The sequence below is a fragment of the Cinclus cinclus genome, chromosome 18, assembly GCF_963662255.1.
Source record: "Cinclus cinclus chromosome 18, bCinCin1.1, whole genome shotgun sequence".
In the NCBI taxonomy this organism is placed as follows: domain Eukaryota; kingdom Metazoa; phylum Chordata; class Aves; order Passeriformes; family Cinclidae; genus Cinclus; species Cinclus cinclus.
This window is the reverse complement of record NC_085063.1, coordinates 15,337,172-15,351,828: the sequence shown is the minus strand read 5'-3', so window position 1 is coordinate 15,351,828 and position 14,657 is coordinate 15,337,172. Positions and strand designations below refer to the sequence as shown.

General features: G+C 41.0%; 1 protein-coding gene across 5 annotated transcripts in view; it reads left to right on the top strand.

The window, feature by feature from the left end:
- Nucleotides 1-14,538, top strand: part of ARFGEF2 (ADP ribosylation factor guanine nucleotide exchange factor 2) — a 33,975-nt gene extending 19,437 nt beyond the window's left edge. For all 5 annotated transcript variants that reach the window (XM_062505213.1, XM_062505211.1, XM_062505210.1 and 2 more), the window contains 18 exons: nucleotides 258-405; nucleotides 1,256-1,355; nucleotides 2,082-2,122; nucleotides 2,193-2,362; nucleotides 2,967-3,118; nucleotides 3,273-3,445; nucleotides 3,851-4,011; nucleotides 4,828-4,958; nucleotides 5,067-5,196; nucleotides 5,637-5,772; nucleotides 6,612-6,750; nucleotides 6,889-6,943; nucleotides 7,197-7,311; nucleotides 7,579-7,709; nucleotides 8,709-8,877; nucleotides 9,274-9,412; nucleotides 10,430-10,547; nucleotides 11,215-14,538. In XM_062505213.1, the coding sequence (XP_062361197.1) occupies nucleotides 258-405; nucleotides 1,256-1,355; nucleotides 2,082-2,122; nucleotides 2,193-2,362; nucleotides 2,967-3,118; nucleotides 3,273-3,445; nucleotides 3,851-4,011; nucleotides 4,828-4,958; nucleotides 5,067-5,196; nucleotides 5,637-5,772; nucleotides 6,612-6,750; nucleotides 6,889-6,943; nucleotides 7,197-7,311; nucleotides 7,579-7,709; nucleotides 8,709-8,877; nucleotides 9,274-9,412; nucleotides 10,430-10,547; nucleotides 11,215-11,397 (2,391 nt within the window). In that variant the 3' untranslated portion in view covers nucleotides 11,398-14,538. The remainder of the gene's footprint in view (nucleotides 1-257; nucleotides 406-1,255; nucleotides 1,356-2,081; nucleotides 2,123-2,192; nucleotides 2,363-2,966; nucleotides 3,119-3,272; nucleotides 3,446-3,850; nucleotides 4,012-4,827; nucleotides 4,959-5,066; nucleotides 5,197-5,636; nucleotides 5,773-6,611; nucleotides 6,751-6,888; nucleotides 6,944-7,196; nucleotides 7,312-7,578; nucleotides 7,710-8,708; nucleotides 8,878-9,273; nucleotides 9,413-10,429; nucleotides 10,548-11,214) is intronic.
- The last annotated feature ends 119 nt before the right edge of the window (nucleotides 14,539-14,657 follow it).

Here is a 14,657-nt window from a genome sequence, read left to right as displayed (position 1 = left end):
ATTTTGGAACAGTGTTTGTTTTATTCTTGTATTGGAGTGATTCATGGTGGCTGATGATATTGAATGAACCACTCAACTTAATTTTCAGTTTTATTACCAATGCGTTTTAGCTGTTATCAAAGCTGTTATCATGGCCCAAGTTGTTTGAATGGTTGGAGAACCTGGGAAAGTCATAAATGTTAAATACAAATACATGTTTTAGGAATAAAAAGATGGTGGTGTGCAGAAATGCAATGTTTAATTTCTTTTGGTTTTAGATCTTGAAATGTATTAGCCAGCTGGAGCTGGCACAGCTCATAGGAACTGGTGTGAAAACTCGGTATTTGTCTGGTTCTGGGCGTGACAGGGAAGGCAGCATTAAGGGCTATGCTTCTGCGGGAGAGGATTTTATGAGCCTGGGATTAGGTAAGATTATTAGTCCTGAACTTCACAAAGAGGCACATGCAACTGGAGTAAGGATGTTAAAGAATCCTCAATGTTACAAAATACTCAAATGTATTTACTTGCTTCCAGGGGAAGCTGTGTTGGATTAATGAAACTGTGCATTCCAGTATGTGTTTATAATTACCAAATCTGTTCTAACTTTGGAATTGGGTTAAGCTATTTGATAACTATTCCAGATTTATTTGTTGGAATATGTTGTTGTCAAAACTGTTTTGCCATACAAAGTCATGGTTTTGTTACAAGTATTAATTAATATAAAAAAGCCATTTATTTTTAGGAATTAAGAGATATTTTGATAACTGACAGTTGGTTTCCCAAAGGAATTTTTTATCTCTGCATGTTTGGCTTGCTGTTACAGTTCCTATTGTTTCTGCACTGTGTACAAGAAACAGACCTTGCATTTTTGGCTGTAAATTAGACGGACGAGGCAAGTTGCCTTCATCTTTGTAAAACCACTAAGGAAGCAGTTTAATTTTAAAAAACTCTGGAGTGGATGCTATACATTATGATTACAATGAATACAGAACTGTGTTCAGCATTAACTGTTTGTAGCTGACTTAACAGTTCATATTTTAAAATAATATTTTATCTGTTCCAATTTTATGAACAATATCATATCTTAACCTAATAAATATGATGTTTAGCTCTGTAATGATCTGGCACAAATCTGGCAAAGGCACCATCTGCTCCGTATAAATTACATGGTAACTAGAGGCAAGAGTCACTTCTTTGTCTACTTGTTTGATGTTGGAATTAATGTAAAGTCATTATTTCCTGATGGCACATACTGTTTTTCATGGGTTTATTGCAGGGAACCTTGTTGGGAGTGGAGCTGACAAACGGCACATGGCGAGCATCCAGGAGTCTGTGGGGGAGACCAGCTCACAGAGCGTGGTGGTAGCAGTGGACAGGTACTGAGAGTGTAACCTAAATCATCATCTGTCATCTGCCCTTCTGAAATGTTGTCTAAAGACATGCTTCTATCCTAAGCTATGAGTGGGAGTTCTTAGTAGCTACTGATGCAATTGTGCAAATCTGCACAATCATATATTCAGACTTGTCATGTTTATTCTAACCAGGAATGTGTCTGTTACCACATCAAAGTCCAGAACACTTGAGAATGTTCTTGGCTTTCACTGTTCTGTATGGACCACTATCAGCAGTCTGAACTCCTGTCGAGTCTGAACAGCTGAAGGGGAAGAAGGGAAATCGGTGAATCCCTAGTCTTTCTCCTGTCTATTTTGACAGCCACAGCTGACCATATTCTCAGAGAATATGAAGATCAAAGGTGGCTGATAACAAGTCTTGTAGCAAAGCCTTCTTACTGTCCGTTTATCATTCCCATGAAGTTTAGCATGCTGTCACCCAAGTGAGTGTTCCAGCATAACTTGGCCTGGGTAAACTTGTGAGCCTGTGCCTGTTCCTGCAGCGGGGCAGGAGCACAGCAGACTGTGACTTGGTGCAGGAAAGAGGATGCTTAGACTAAGGAAAGATGCATGTGCTGCTGCCAAGGAGCAAGAGCACAGTAGGAGCAGAGGTCATGGCGTGGAGGACTGTGAAGTGCCTCCAGATGTGCTGAGCTGTAAGAGGCTCCTGTGGATGCGCAGCTGAAAGCCCAACTCCTGTGTTTGTTGTAGGATATTCACGGGCTCCACGAGGCTGGACGGGAATGCCATAGGTAGGTTTGGTGGGTGCCAGGGCCCCGGGCACGGGGGCAGCCTGGCTCACAGCTGCCCTGTCCCGTGCAGTTGACTTTGTGCGCTGGCTGTGTGCCGTGTCCATGGACGAGCTGGCGTCCCCGCACCACCCGCGCATGTTCAGCCTGCAGAAGATCGTGGAGATCTCCTACTACAACATGAACCGCATCCGGCTGCAGTGGTCCAGGGTTTGGCATGTCATTGGAGATCACTTCAATAAGGTACTTCTACAAACCAGCTTACACTACATGCATCAATAGGGGGACCTCTTTAATCAGCTTTTCCCTTCTCTGTTGTTAGTGGTTTAAACTCTGATATTGAAAAAAATTCCATTCAAGGCACCTAAAAGGAACACCTATTTAAAAACCTAAAGTGTACAGATCCAAATGTTTCTAGGAATGATCTTTAGTTAAATAATATTAACTATGATTTGGTGGTTTTGTAATTTTTCTTTGTCTTTTCCTTTGGAAAAAATGCCAGGTTAGTTTTCATCTAAAATGTACGCAGGTGATCCTGGAACAACAGTTGTTTTCCTTAGGAAATTGAATCATGTTAGGATGGGATCCTTCTAAACAAAGATATCATTAATTTTGTTGTATTGTACTGTATTTTAATTTTAGCATCTAGCTGGCTATTAGAGTTCTGCTTTGATGCACTCAAAAATCCATGGGTCTGTTTAGATGGACAAAATGACAGAAAGCCCCCTTCAACAAGAACCCCTTCTTTCCCAAGTGTCTGAACACGAAATGGGATAGCAATGTTTAGTGTGTCAGTTAATAAATGCACATTAACTGATAAGTGTTTGAAAATATGCTTTTCTTCTAGGTTGGGTGTAACCCTAATGAAGATGTTGCCATCTTTGCTGTAGACTCATTAAGGCAGCTGTCAATGAAATTTCTTGAGAAGGGAGAGTTAGCCAACTTCCGCTTCCAGAAAGACTTCCTAAGGCCTTTTGAGCATATTATGAAGAAAAACAGGTGTGAAACACTGCAATTTCTGCTTTAGCTTGCTTTGGTCCCTTTAAAGATGTCACTTGGTGTGGGTTGGGTGGCCATGTACAGGCAGGTGGGGCAGTTATTTTGTGCCAGCGTAAAATAGTCTTGCTTTCCTTTCTCTTTTCTATTTTTTAAGATCTCCGACCATTCGAGACATGGTGATCCGGTGTATTGCTCAGATGGTGAACTCCCAAGCTGGTAACATTCGTTCAGGCTGGAAGAATATTTTTGCAGTCTTTCATCAAGCAGCATCAGACCACGATGGGAATATCGTAGAGCTGGCCTTTCAGACTACAGCACACATAGTTAGTAAGTAATGTTTGACAGGAGCATGCACCCAAGTCAGCCTGGCTGCTGTGAGTCTGCTTCAAAAGGCTCATCTGAATAAGGCTTTTGTATTTCCAGGCAAGTAAACACACAACCTCGCAGCCAGACTGTTTAAACTCTGCAGCTGGGTCATACCCTTGAAGTCTTCTGAATGCTATGGACAGGACTAACTAGATACAGATATTCTGTTGTAGAACTTTGCAATGTGGTTGGTGAGGTCAGACAGGGAAGAATGCAAGAGAGGGCAAAGAACCATCTTTAGTGTAGATCTGGTCCTTTCATGTCTGTCATAGCAGTATACCATGGGTGACAATGCCTAGACTGATACGGTTTATCTATGACTTTTGATATCAGTAAATTTAAAACAAATTTGTTTGTTCTTCACAGCAAATATTTTTCAGCAGCATTTTCCAGCAGCAATTGACTCATTTCAGGATGCAGTGAAATGCCTCTCTGAGTTTGCCTGCAATGTTGCCTTCCCAGACACCAGCATGGAAGCCATCAGGCTTATTCGCTATTGTGCAAAATATGTCTCTGAGAGACCACAGGTATATTTGAATTTTTACCCTGCTGCATTTTCATACTCTTCTACTATTAAATGGAGATTCATCTACTAAGAAAGAGTTCTCATACTCAAACTTCAATTGCAAGTGTTACTATGCAAAGCTTATTGGGATTTAGAAGTTTTTGGTACTATGTGAGCAGTAAACTAGGGCTAGTTAGGTAACCTTAAGTCTTGTAAGTCCAAATGGGAAATAACTTAGGTAAATAGTCCTTATGTTTTTTGTTTTTGTGGTGTTAAGATGACTTGGAAAGCAGTGCTTTGTGTTCTGTCACCCTAGTTATGTCTAGTTCAGTTGGTTACAAAGGTGTATTCTTCTCCACTAGTGTGTTGTGTGAGTACTGAATGTAATAATCACTGTAATAATCACTGGCTGAGGAGAGCCTAGAGTTACATTGCAGTTGCACGTCCCCACTACGTGCTGCATTCAGGGTACCAGAGACTTGTAGAACTGCTTTCTGCCAATTTTAGATTTGCTTGTTATATGTATTGATGTAACAGTTGTCTGTCGCTGTTAAAGTTGCTTTCTAAGAAGTCCAGACCTCAGCAACTTGTAAGGCCTTTAGCTAGACTGAAGTAAAAACAGATTGAAGTCTTATTTCCATATATTATTTTCTAGTATTTTTTGGAAATACTTACAATTCAGACCTATACTTAGACTTTGCAGAATTGGAGTGTTGCAGTAGGAACTAAGCTAACTTTCCAAGTCTGTCTGTACTACTGGTGGTATCTAAATTTCTCACATATAAAGATTTTTAAGATAATTTTTTCTTTGAATCTTTTTTTCCTGGTGATCTTCAAGGTATTAAGAGAATACACAAGTGATGACATGAATGTGGCTCCTGGGGACAGGGTGTGGGTCAGAGGATGGTTTCCTATTTTGTTTGAACTTTCTTGTATCATCAATCGTTGCAAGTTAGATGTTCGTACAAGGTAATAAAGCTTTTCTTTTTTGCCTTTTTTCTTTTAATTAATTCAGTGAAGATATCACAGGAAAGCATTTTGACATCTGTTCCTATACTTGTTTGGGTTTGTTTATAGAGGCTTAACAGTGATGTTTGAAATCATGAAGAGTTATGGGCATACCTTTGAAAAGCACTGGTGGCAAGACCTGTTTAGAATTGTGTTTCGGATTTTTGATAATATGAAACTCCCTGAACAACAAACAGAGGTAAAACAAAAAAAAAATCCAAAAAAGCAAGCATTTCCTAGAATTGTGTTTTTAAGGACTCACACACCTGAGGCAGCAGTTTCTATTGACATCAGATGTTGCCACCTCATACTGCCCCAGACTTAACTAGACATGTTCTGTGTTCTGCCAAATTCTGTGGCATGAATGAAACTTGTCACAGTGTCCAGTGACGTGTGTGTGTGTGTGTGTGTGATTATTTTCAAGGAGAATATTCTCCCTCTTGTGAACATGTACAGTTTTCTGAGCAGTGTTGATGTGGCCAGCTAAGTGCTTCTGACATGACATGTGCAGTCACAAGGCTTTAGTTCAGAGTTCTCTTCTCAGAGCTGTGTCTCTTGTTGACCAGCCATGTGTAAGCCAAGTGTTGTCACCGTGGGAGAATCCCCACAAAAGCAAAGACTTTTCATTTTCTGTCCCAGAAGTCAGAGTGGATGACCACGACGTGCAACCATGCCCTTTATGCCATCTGTGATGTGTTCACACAGTTCTATGAAGCTTTGCACGAGATCCTCCTTCATGACATACTTGCACAGTTACACTGGTGTGTAAAACAAGGTACCTTATTTACCTGGATCTTCTGATTAAATGTAGTTTTAAATCTTCACTACTTAAGAAGGGGAAGGATAACTGAATTTTGGAAGAATAAATGTGCCCATTAGGATAATATGTGTTGCCATAGATTGATGCAGTATCTTGAATATCTGACCACTGATCTTTTTATTGAGTTAGGCAAGTTTTTTGTTTTTTGTTACTGTGTTCATAATGGGCTCATAGTGTTACTGTGACCCAAAAAAAAAAAAGCTGTTGCAGAATGGTGTCAATCTTCTGAACCTTCTGGCAACAACCTTTCTTGGTTTGACTGCAGTGATATATTACCTCCTTTATTTACACATATAGATTATGTGCATGCATTCTGATTTTTTTTTTCTTTTTTTCTTATTTTCTGGCATCCGCTTCCCCTCCTTCTCCCAACCAACAAGAACTTCAAATACAGCTTTGTAAAGAACTTATTTTCTTTCTGGCTCCAAGTCTTACACCTGAAATCCTGCAAGTTACTAGCATGGAATGATGGGGGACAATCTTATAGTAAATCATAAGTTTCTGATTGCTGCTTTTCCTTCCTTTTTCTCACTGTGTGCTTCCCTTCTGCTTCTGCCCTGTCTTTTGTCTTCCCTGGTTGGATTTCCATCTCATGAAGGCTATTTTGAAACTCTTTTTTAAAATTCAGTAGGTTCTTCAGCTTCATATTGTTGTAACATTGTATAGGTAGGCTTTGAGCCAGGAGACTGCATTTCACAGCATTAGTAAAATTTTTTAATGGAGCAGTAATAGGGAATGCTTAATTTTTCACTGACATTGTAGAAGTTGATAAATATGGAACATTTCTTTCACAGATAATGAGCAGTTGGCACGATCAGGTACAAACTGCCTAGAAAACCTGGTAATACTCAATGGACAGAAATTCAGCCCTGAAGTCTGGGGCCAGACATGCAATTGTATGCTAGAAATCTTCAAAACAACTATTCCTCATGTGTAAGTTCATAGGTTTAATTTTTTATATTGATGCCCAATTCCAAAGCAACAATATTTACCTTTGTTGTTTTGTTCTGTTTTGTTTGATTATACTTTTGTGTTTGTTTTTTGTTGTTTTGTTTCTTTAACTCTGTGAAGCTTGCTGACATGGAAGCCTGTAGGAATGGAGGAAGATTCATCTGAAAAACACTTGGTAAGAGTTAACTCGGGGTAATAAACTGACTTGAAGGGTTTTGTGTTAGGTTAGCTTTTGAAATACTCTGTTGTAGTCAATACACTTGACATGGAATTGACAGTAGATTGTATTTGGTCTTGTTGTAAAAAAGGATGTAAGGGATGGATGCAGGAAGCCTTTGAATTTAGGATTAGAGAAGTCATCTGAAAAGTGATAGCTGGCTGGGAGTTAGTGTTTTGGATTGCTGGAACTGCTCTGCGCTCTCTTCTAGGATTTGGACCTAGATCACCAGTCTTTAAGCAGCATGGATAAAAATGCTTCTGAAAGAGGACAAAGCCAATATTCAAATCCAACAGATGAGAGTTGGAAAAGTGGTCCTTATACAAGTAAGGGAAGCATACAAAGTTTTTCAATGTGCCTTTATAGCCAGTCTTAGTTCACTTCTGTAGTTCTCTACATAAAGTTTTGGGGCAGTTAAACTTGGAGAAGTCTGCAATTTGTGGCTATGCCTTGCAGTGAGATTTTCTCTTTAGAAGATAATTCACAGCTTTACTAAATATTGATTTGTTAAGGGGAATGTCACATTTTGGTAGCCTGTTGTAAGTGAATTGTCATGAATTGCTTCTGAAACTTGTGTTACTCCATTTCATTAGACCAAAAACTATTTGCTGGCCTCCTGATCAAGTGTGTGGTACAGCTGGAGTTGATACAGACCATTGATAACATAGTGTTCTATCCAGCAACAAGCAAGAAGGAGGATGCCGAGCACATGGCTGCAGCTCAGGTACCATCAGACTCACTTGTAACCTTGTTGTGACAGCAAAGCACAAATTATGGAGAGCTCTGAGGTGTTCACAAAATACTCTTTTACTGACTCTCAGCATTATCCTCAATGTGTGTGTGAACTACTCTTACGCTGTGAATTTTTTGTCTCAACATCTCCAGTGTTGCCTGGTGGTCTGCCTGTTGTAGTATTATATTACCTTAATTTTTACTGTCGATATAATAGATTGTAGTTGTTTTTATCATGAATACATACTTGTCAAAAATGGTTTTTGTTTGTTTGGAGGAAAACATTCTTTTCTGCTTATTGGACTGAGTGTCTTCATTTAGCCACAGCTGAGGCTCTGCTCAGTCTCTGGATGTTTGCATAGGAAGTGTTGCAGAAGTTCAACTTCAGCAAGGTCAGTGGTCAAGATTTCACTCATTGCTGACCTTGGAGATGTGTCTGTCCCTGGAAGTTCTGATTCTGGGTACTAGTGCACAGTAGCCCTGGCATAGCTGTTAACAAAACCCTAAGCTGGAAGTTCTGGCTAGTACATTCAGGAAGTGTTTTGGGGATGGTATAGTTTAGCTAATTTCAATAGGAATTTAAAATATTGACTAAATTTAACATGAGCCAGAGATGGGGAATTTCTACACTAGGCAACATTTCAACCCATACTGGTTTTATTGTTCATTTTGATAATTTCAGAATTCAGCAAACCTAGCCAGTCAGCTTCTAGAGAAGAGAATATGTTCTGCGTTGTATTGCTGTGACTGCCATGTCTTCATAAGGAAGTTCTTCCCTTGCTCTTAAGTCTTATATTCTTGTCAGTAACCAGGAGAGATCATAACTTCTCTCTTCTTCAGTACCCTACTGAGAAGAGTGCAACTCTGATCTTTGACAGGACCACTCTGCTGTGTTGTACTGCACTAATACTGCCTTGCACCTATAAATGCAATTAGAGTTACTGGAGTTTATGGCATGCTCTCTATCTGTTCCTATCCCCCTGTTCTTTAGCGAGATACATTGGATGCAGATATCCACATTGACACAGAAGACCAAGGAATGTATAAACATATGTCTTCACATCACCTTTTTAAATTACTGGATTGTCTGCAAGAGTCTCACTCATTTTCAAAAGCCTTTAATTCAAATTATGAGCAGCGAACTGTGTTATGGAGAGCAGGTGAGGCTTTTATTTTTATTTGATTAAAATGTTGAACTGCACTTCTAGCTTTAAGTATCATGACACAACAGTGTGCCATTGCAATCAGCTCTAGAGTTTTTTGGACCGTTGCATGCTTTTATTGCTTATCTCCTTCCTGATGACTTGAATAATTCTGTTTGCTGAATTATCTGCTTTTTTTAAATCAATGTAGAGCTACACAGTACTCTGGTACTGCTATAGTTAAGTATCTTTACAAATAAATCAGAACTCAATCAAAATCAAGGAGGAGGCAATACTGTCTGGACAAGAAATCATTATTGGTCACTAGTGCAGGTATTGTTGATAAAATTTATTTTTGGCCAGTAACGCCAGCTTTGGATGTTCCCTCTTGTTCTGCATGGGACTGATTTCTAGGGTTCAAGGGTAAATCAAAACCCAATCTCCTAAAACAAGAGACCAGCAGCCTGGCGTGCTGCCTGAGGATCCTGTTCCGGATGTACGTGGACGAGAGGCGGCGAGAGGCGTGGGACACCGTGCAGCGCCGGCTGCTCAGGTGGGACAAAGGGACACACAGCCAGCCCTGCTGGGACAGAGGGACACACAGCCAGCCCTGCTGGGACAGAGGGACACACAGCCAGACCTGCTGGGCAAATGGGCACAGACAGCTGTGGCCACTCTTCACTGAAAGCTCACTTAGCAGTGAGGAAGCAATCTGCCTAGAGCACATGGAGCACCTTCTTGCCTGACAGAGGCTTTTCTTTATGGAAGTGGGGGTGTCTGAATAGTTTTCCCATCTGAGTACGTAGCAATAGAGGCATAATAGGAGACACTAATTGAAAAAGAGTGCAGTATAAGCTGCTGTACACCTGGAATTTAAACAAATGTAGAAGATCATTCTAAATTAATACAAAAAGGTATTTGGGTGAGTTGGTACATAAAAGTTGAAAGCACTAGTCTCTTAACTAATGTGAAGATCTCCCAACTTGCTCTTGGTACTAATACAGTGGATTCTGATATATCAGCATGACAGACATGTTAATCTGTTTAGTCCTTCTTTAATTAAAAGAGTGTCCTAAAAATAGTCATAGTAAGTGGTACAGTTTGTACCTTGTATTGACAGTTTCCAGTAGGAACCAAAAATCTATTAATGCAATAATAATTCTTCCTTAATCTGTGATGCTGAGCAGCAGATTTTTATGAAACCAGTCCAAATTTGGAGGGGGAGCTCTCTTGTGGTGCTGATGCCTAAGATGTCCCAATGTCAGGGTTAGGAAATAATGTTTGCAGGTTGAAAGTGAGAGCACTTCAATTACAAATGTTTATCAGGCAGATTAGTTTTCCTTTTCCTTCTCAGTCACCAACATGAAAAGCATATCAGTTCAGTTTTCTGGAACAATTCCTGTACCAGAAAAGGCAAATTTATGTAGTTAAAGTTGTTGCATGTGATTGAAAACTTTCCCATGGAGGTGCATCTTGCTTGGGAACAAAGTACACTGAGAGGACAAACAGAGCATATCAAAAACTTTCTAAAGGTTTTCTTTGTTTTATGTGAACTGTGCCATCTCTGCAGTGTGTGCAGTGAAGCCCTGGCGTACTTTATTACTGTCAACTCGGAAAGCCACAGAGAAGCCTGGACAAATCTCCTGCTGTTGCTTTTAACAAAAACACTAAAAATCAGTGATGATAAGGTAAGAAGGGGTTGGAAGTCATGTCTGCATTTGGCTATGCTTTTCACTCCTGCTTCAGCCTGAGTTCAGTCTTAATTTCCAGCCAGATTGGAGGTGGGAGGTTCCTCATGGCGAGTGCTCTCCTTGCAATACAGCAGTGGCCGCTGCATTGTCTGCAGGCATTCTGCATTGTGGAAATGGGGCTGCATCCATGCAGTTCCCACTTTTCTGGGAATGTGGATAGAATTACTGAACAGCTTTCATATAAAAACACAGTGAGTGTGCAGTAAGGGAGAGGCTTATACTGTATTGCAGCTGCACAGGAATGGTAAGGGTGAATTTCACCCCTGTAAAATTGTAATTCTAGTTTCCTTTACAGTGATGGCAAGAGTAATTTTTAGGATTTTGGCCCTTTTGAGGAAAAGAGAATGCAGATACTCATATTGCTACAAATTGACTCTGATAGTACCTGTAGGCTGAGAAGTCACAAAACCCTAACTCTATTTAGGGAGTAACACCAAAGCAGCCCTGTGTTTGCTGCTGCCACAAGCACCACGGAGTTTGGTGTCCTGGGGCTGTTGGGAGGGCCTGGGTGAGACCTGGCGTTTGGTGCAGCCACAAACGTGTCAGCACTTTTTATTTTGCTCTACCAATGGAGAATGACGTTGTGTTTCTCTATCTTGGCTAGTTCAGAGCACATGCTTCCACCTACTACCCGTACCTGTGTGAGATCATGCAGTTTGACCTGATCCCCGAGCTGCGGGCGGTGCTGCGCAAGTTCTTCCTGCGCATTGGGCTGGTCTTCAACATCTGCATCATGGAGCAGCAGGCACAGCTGGGAGGGACCTGCCTTCCTGGTAGCTCTCAGTGAGGCTGTCGCACGGCCTGGACGTAAAGCTGGGTCCAGAGATGGATTGCAGTGGGACCCTGGTGTATCACCACCACAGGAGCAAATTATTCTTACAGTGGCATTTGGGAACGAGGAAAATAATCCTGTTCTGTCCATCCTACAGAAGTGTCAGCAGTTTTGTTTAAATTATTGCTTACAGAGTCAATACAGTAGGTGTGCAGTCTCTTTGTTTCAACGCTAATCATTTGTATGATCCAGTATGTCTCTTCTAGTCCTTTATCCACTGCTCAGTCTTTCATCCCAGCCAGAGCTGATGAATCAGCTGGATCTCCACAGAAGTTATGCCCCTTGGAAGTAATGATTGTATTTGTGTAGCCTTGTGATGTTGGCACGTGTTCATAATAAACTCAACTGTGGTGGCCAATGACCACCCAAGATTCCTCTAGGTTTTCCTTTGTGTCCAGGACCAGCCCAGGCAGGGCACTGGGCTGTTGCAGTGGACAGCCTGCAGGAAATATGGAGAAGGATTTCCTCCTCTTTAATAAATGACTTAATTTTTTTTTTTTAAATATCAGTACTGCATCTTCTGAGACTTACTTTTAGTTTTCTGGAATATTTTGCATCAGGAGCACCAATAGCATCTTGTCCTTTATCTTATTAGGCTTGAGTTAAAGGCATTTAAGAAAAAGAAAAGGCTTTCCTTTTCCTTTCATACATTGGCAGATCATAGAGCATATACAGGAACATCAAGGCTCAGAACAAATAAACCCACCTTTTTGTCCCTTGAGTATAATGTATTTAGCAGTAATGGCGACTGCTTAGCAAAAAGTCCAGTCCTTAACGTTTGTCTCCTTTTACTGCAGATCTGCAAGTTCTTATTTGTCATTTTGTGCAAATGATTTTTGTTCTCAACTGTTAGTTCCTAGTAGCATCTAAAAAACCCAGAATTTCCAGAAAACTGCTCTAGCAAAATTAAACAACTTCATTAATGTGCTCTAAGTTACCAACTGTTGCTTCAAAGCAATTCTGTGCTTTGAAGGCTATCTGTGAAGCAAAATGTGACATGACACCACAGCTTGCCCAAGAGTTTTCTCTTTCCTTGAAATGCATTGGGTTTCTGTGACAGTGTTTCCATGACAGAATGCTGTCTTGACCTTTGAAATAATTATAAATTTAAAGTTTCAAGACTTCTCTAAACCAGGAAAGTATGGCAGGATGGGAGGAGAGGCTTCAGTTCCTAAAATAATGCAAAGTGTTATATTAACTGCTGTGCTATCCAAAGTAGCAAACTAAAAGTATTAACAGTATTTAAAGAAACAAAGAACCAAACAGCAACAACAGTCTTGAATGGAACTAAGTGTAGAAGATTATTTTGTTGTTTGAGTTTCCTGGTAGGATGGCCTCAGGTGAGGTTGTATTGGGATATGCTGCTCTGAGCTGCTGGGGATGTGCTGTCTTTGGAGGTTTATTTTGGTTGGTGTTGTTTTGTTTATTTGTTTGGTTTGTTTTTTGTGATCTTTTTCCAAAGAATTTTTATGGTGCTTCTCAGTGCATCAGCTTGTCCTGTGTAAGCATTGTTTGGGGAAGGTTTTACAGTCAATAGTAGTGACAAAGCTTTCACAGTTGATTTTTACTTTTTATTTTCAACCAAAGAAAAGTGGCAGTTGAGGCGCTCTGACTTTTAAATGCCCATTAGGTTAAATCTCTACACTGCTATTTAGTAGAAGGGGTGAATGGATGTATAGGACAATAGGAGAAGACTGAAAAATAAGCAATGCTGGTATTTAACTTGCTGGATTTGAAATATCCTTTTGTGTTGCACCTTGTGTAGCTGCTCATTCCCTTGGGAACGTCACTGCATCAGGTACTGCAGAAAATGAAGTATTTATTTTAATTCTATTTAAATCTGTAATAATATGCTATTCTTTTTCTTCTGGTCATAGGTAGTCCTAAGGGAAACATTTGAACCATTATTTTTCAGATTTGGAATGTGTCACTGCCTCATGGAATGTGTTCCCTCATGTCCCATCAGACACACCTGGCCCAGCTGCATGTTCCTCTGTGTGTCACAGGTTTGAAAGCCCTACAGTCATGTCTTGAAACAAGTCTCAGTTCTGAGGTCTCAAATTGCTTCACAGTTGCTTCATGGGCTTTCTTTACTGTAAGGGGCAGCATTTGTACTCTCTCTGCACATAGGATAAGGACGTTTAATTCATGCTTCCTTTCAGCCCTTGGTCTGAGGCTGTTGTTTTTTTCCTTAAGAAAAGCTTTTGTTGTGTTTAAACCAGTTACAAACTGCTGAAGTTGGATGCGTTCCATCCAGCCGTCCCAGGGTGTGCAGTGCACGGAGAAGGGTCCCTGGGCTGCCCTGTGCCTGTCCCGCAGGCGTTGTCCCCGTTACAGCAATAAGCAGGGAGTGTTCAGGGCATTCGCTGACTGCTCGCTTTGGTTCGGCCCTCCGGCTGCTTCCTTCTCCCGGCTGCGGCACACGGGGCCGGTCACCGGCCCGGCTGGGCAGGAGGGACTGGGCAGTGCAGGGAGCCAGAGCAAGGCAGCTCCTGCCGGCTTGGGCAGCACAGGGATCCGCAGATGGCCTGGCCTGGCCTGGCCTGGCCTGGCAGCAGCACTGGGCCTCCAGAAGGGGGGAACCAAGCCCTCCCTTTTGTGATTAACAGCTCCCTTCATGCTGCTTCGGGGGCGTCTTACCGCCCAGGAAAAGGTGTTTTTTGCGGCAGTTTGTTATCCGTGTCTGGTGCCTCACCTTCTAAACTGTAAACAGAACGATCTAAACCAATGTCCTCTACTACAACCAGCACCCCCCCAGATTTTAGCTCAGTCTTACTATTCAGGAAAAAGATTAAAACTAATAACTCTGTCAAAAGTGCATCTCCCTTTAATTTGTAACTTCAGTTTGTTCAGCACCTTTGTTTAAAATGTATGTTTTCACATATTTAAAACACCTGAGTTTTAATATCCCTGTATTAAGTGTGTTTACTAGCGATAATTTAAAGACCATTCCTTGCCAATGGCTGTATAGAGTTCTGAGAGAATACCAAAATTATATAGTAAGATAAAATATGTAAAGTTTTCTACACGAAAATACGGTGTATTATAGTTATAATATTTCACGCTTTAATCAAGTGATAAATCAATAAAGTTTTACGAAATGTTGTTTTTTTGCTCAGGTGGTTCCTTAAGAGGCTCAGAGGACTTCTCTGCGGGGTTGGGGGGTTCCGGTTCGTGCTCTCTGCCCCTCGCACGCTCCGTTCTCGCCGCTGCCC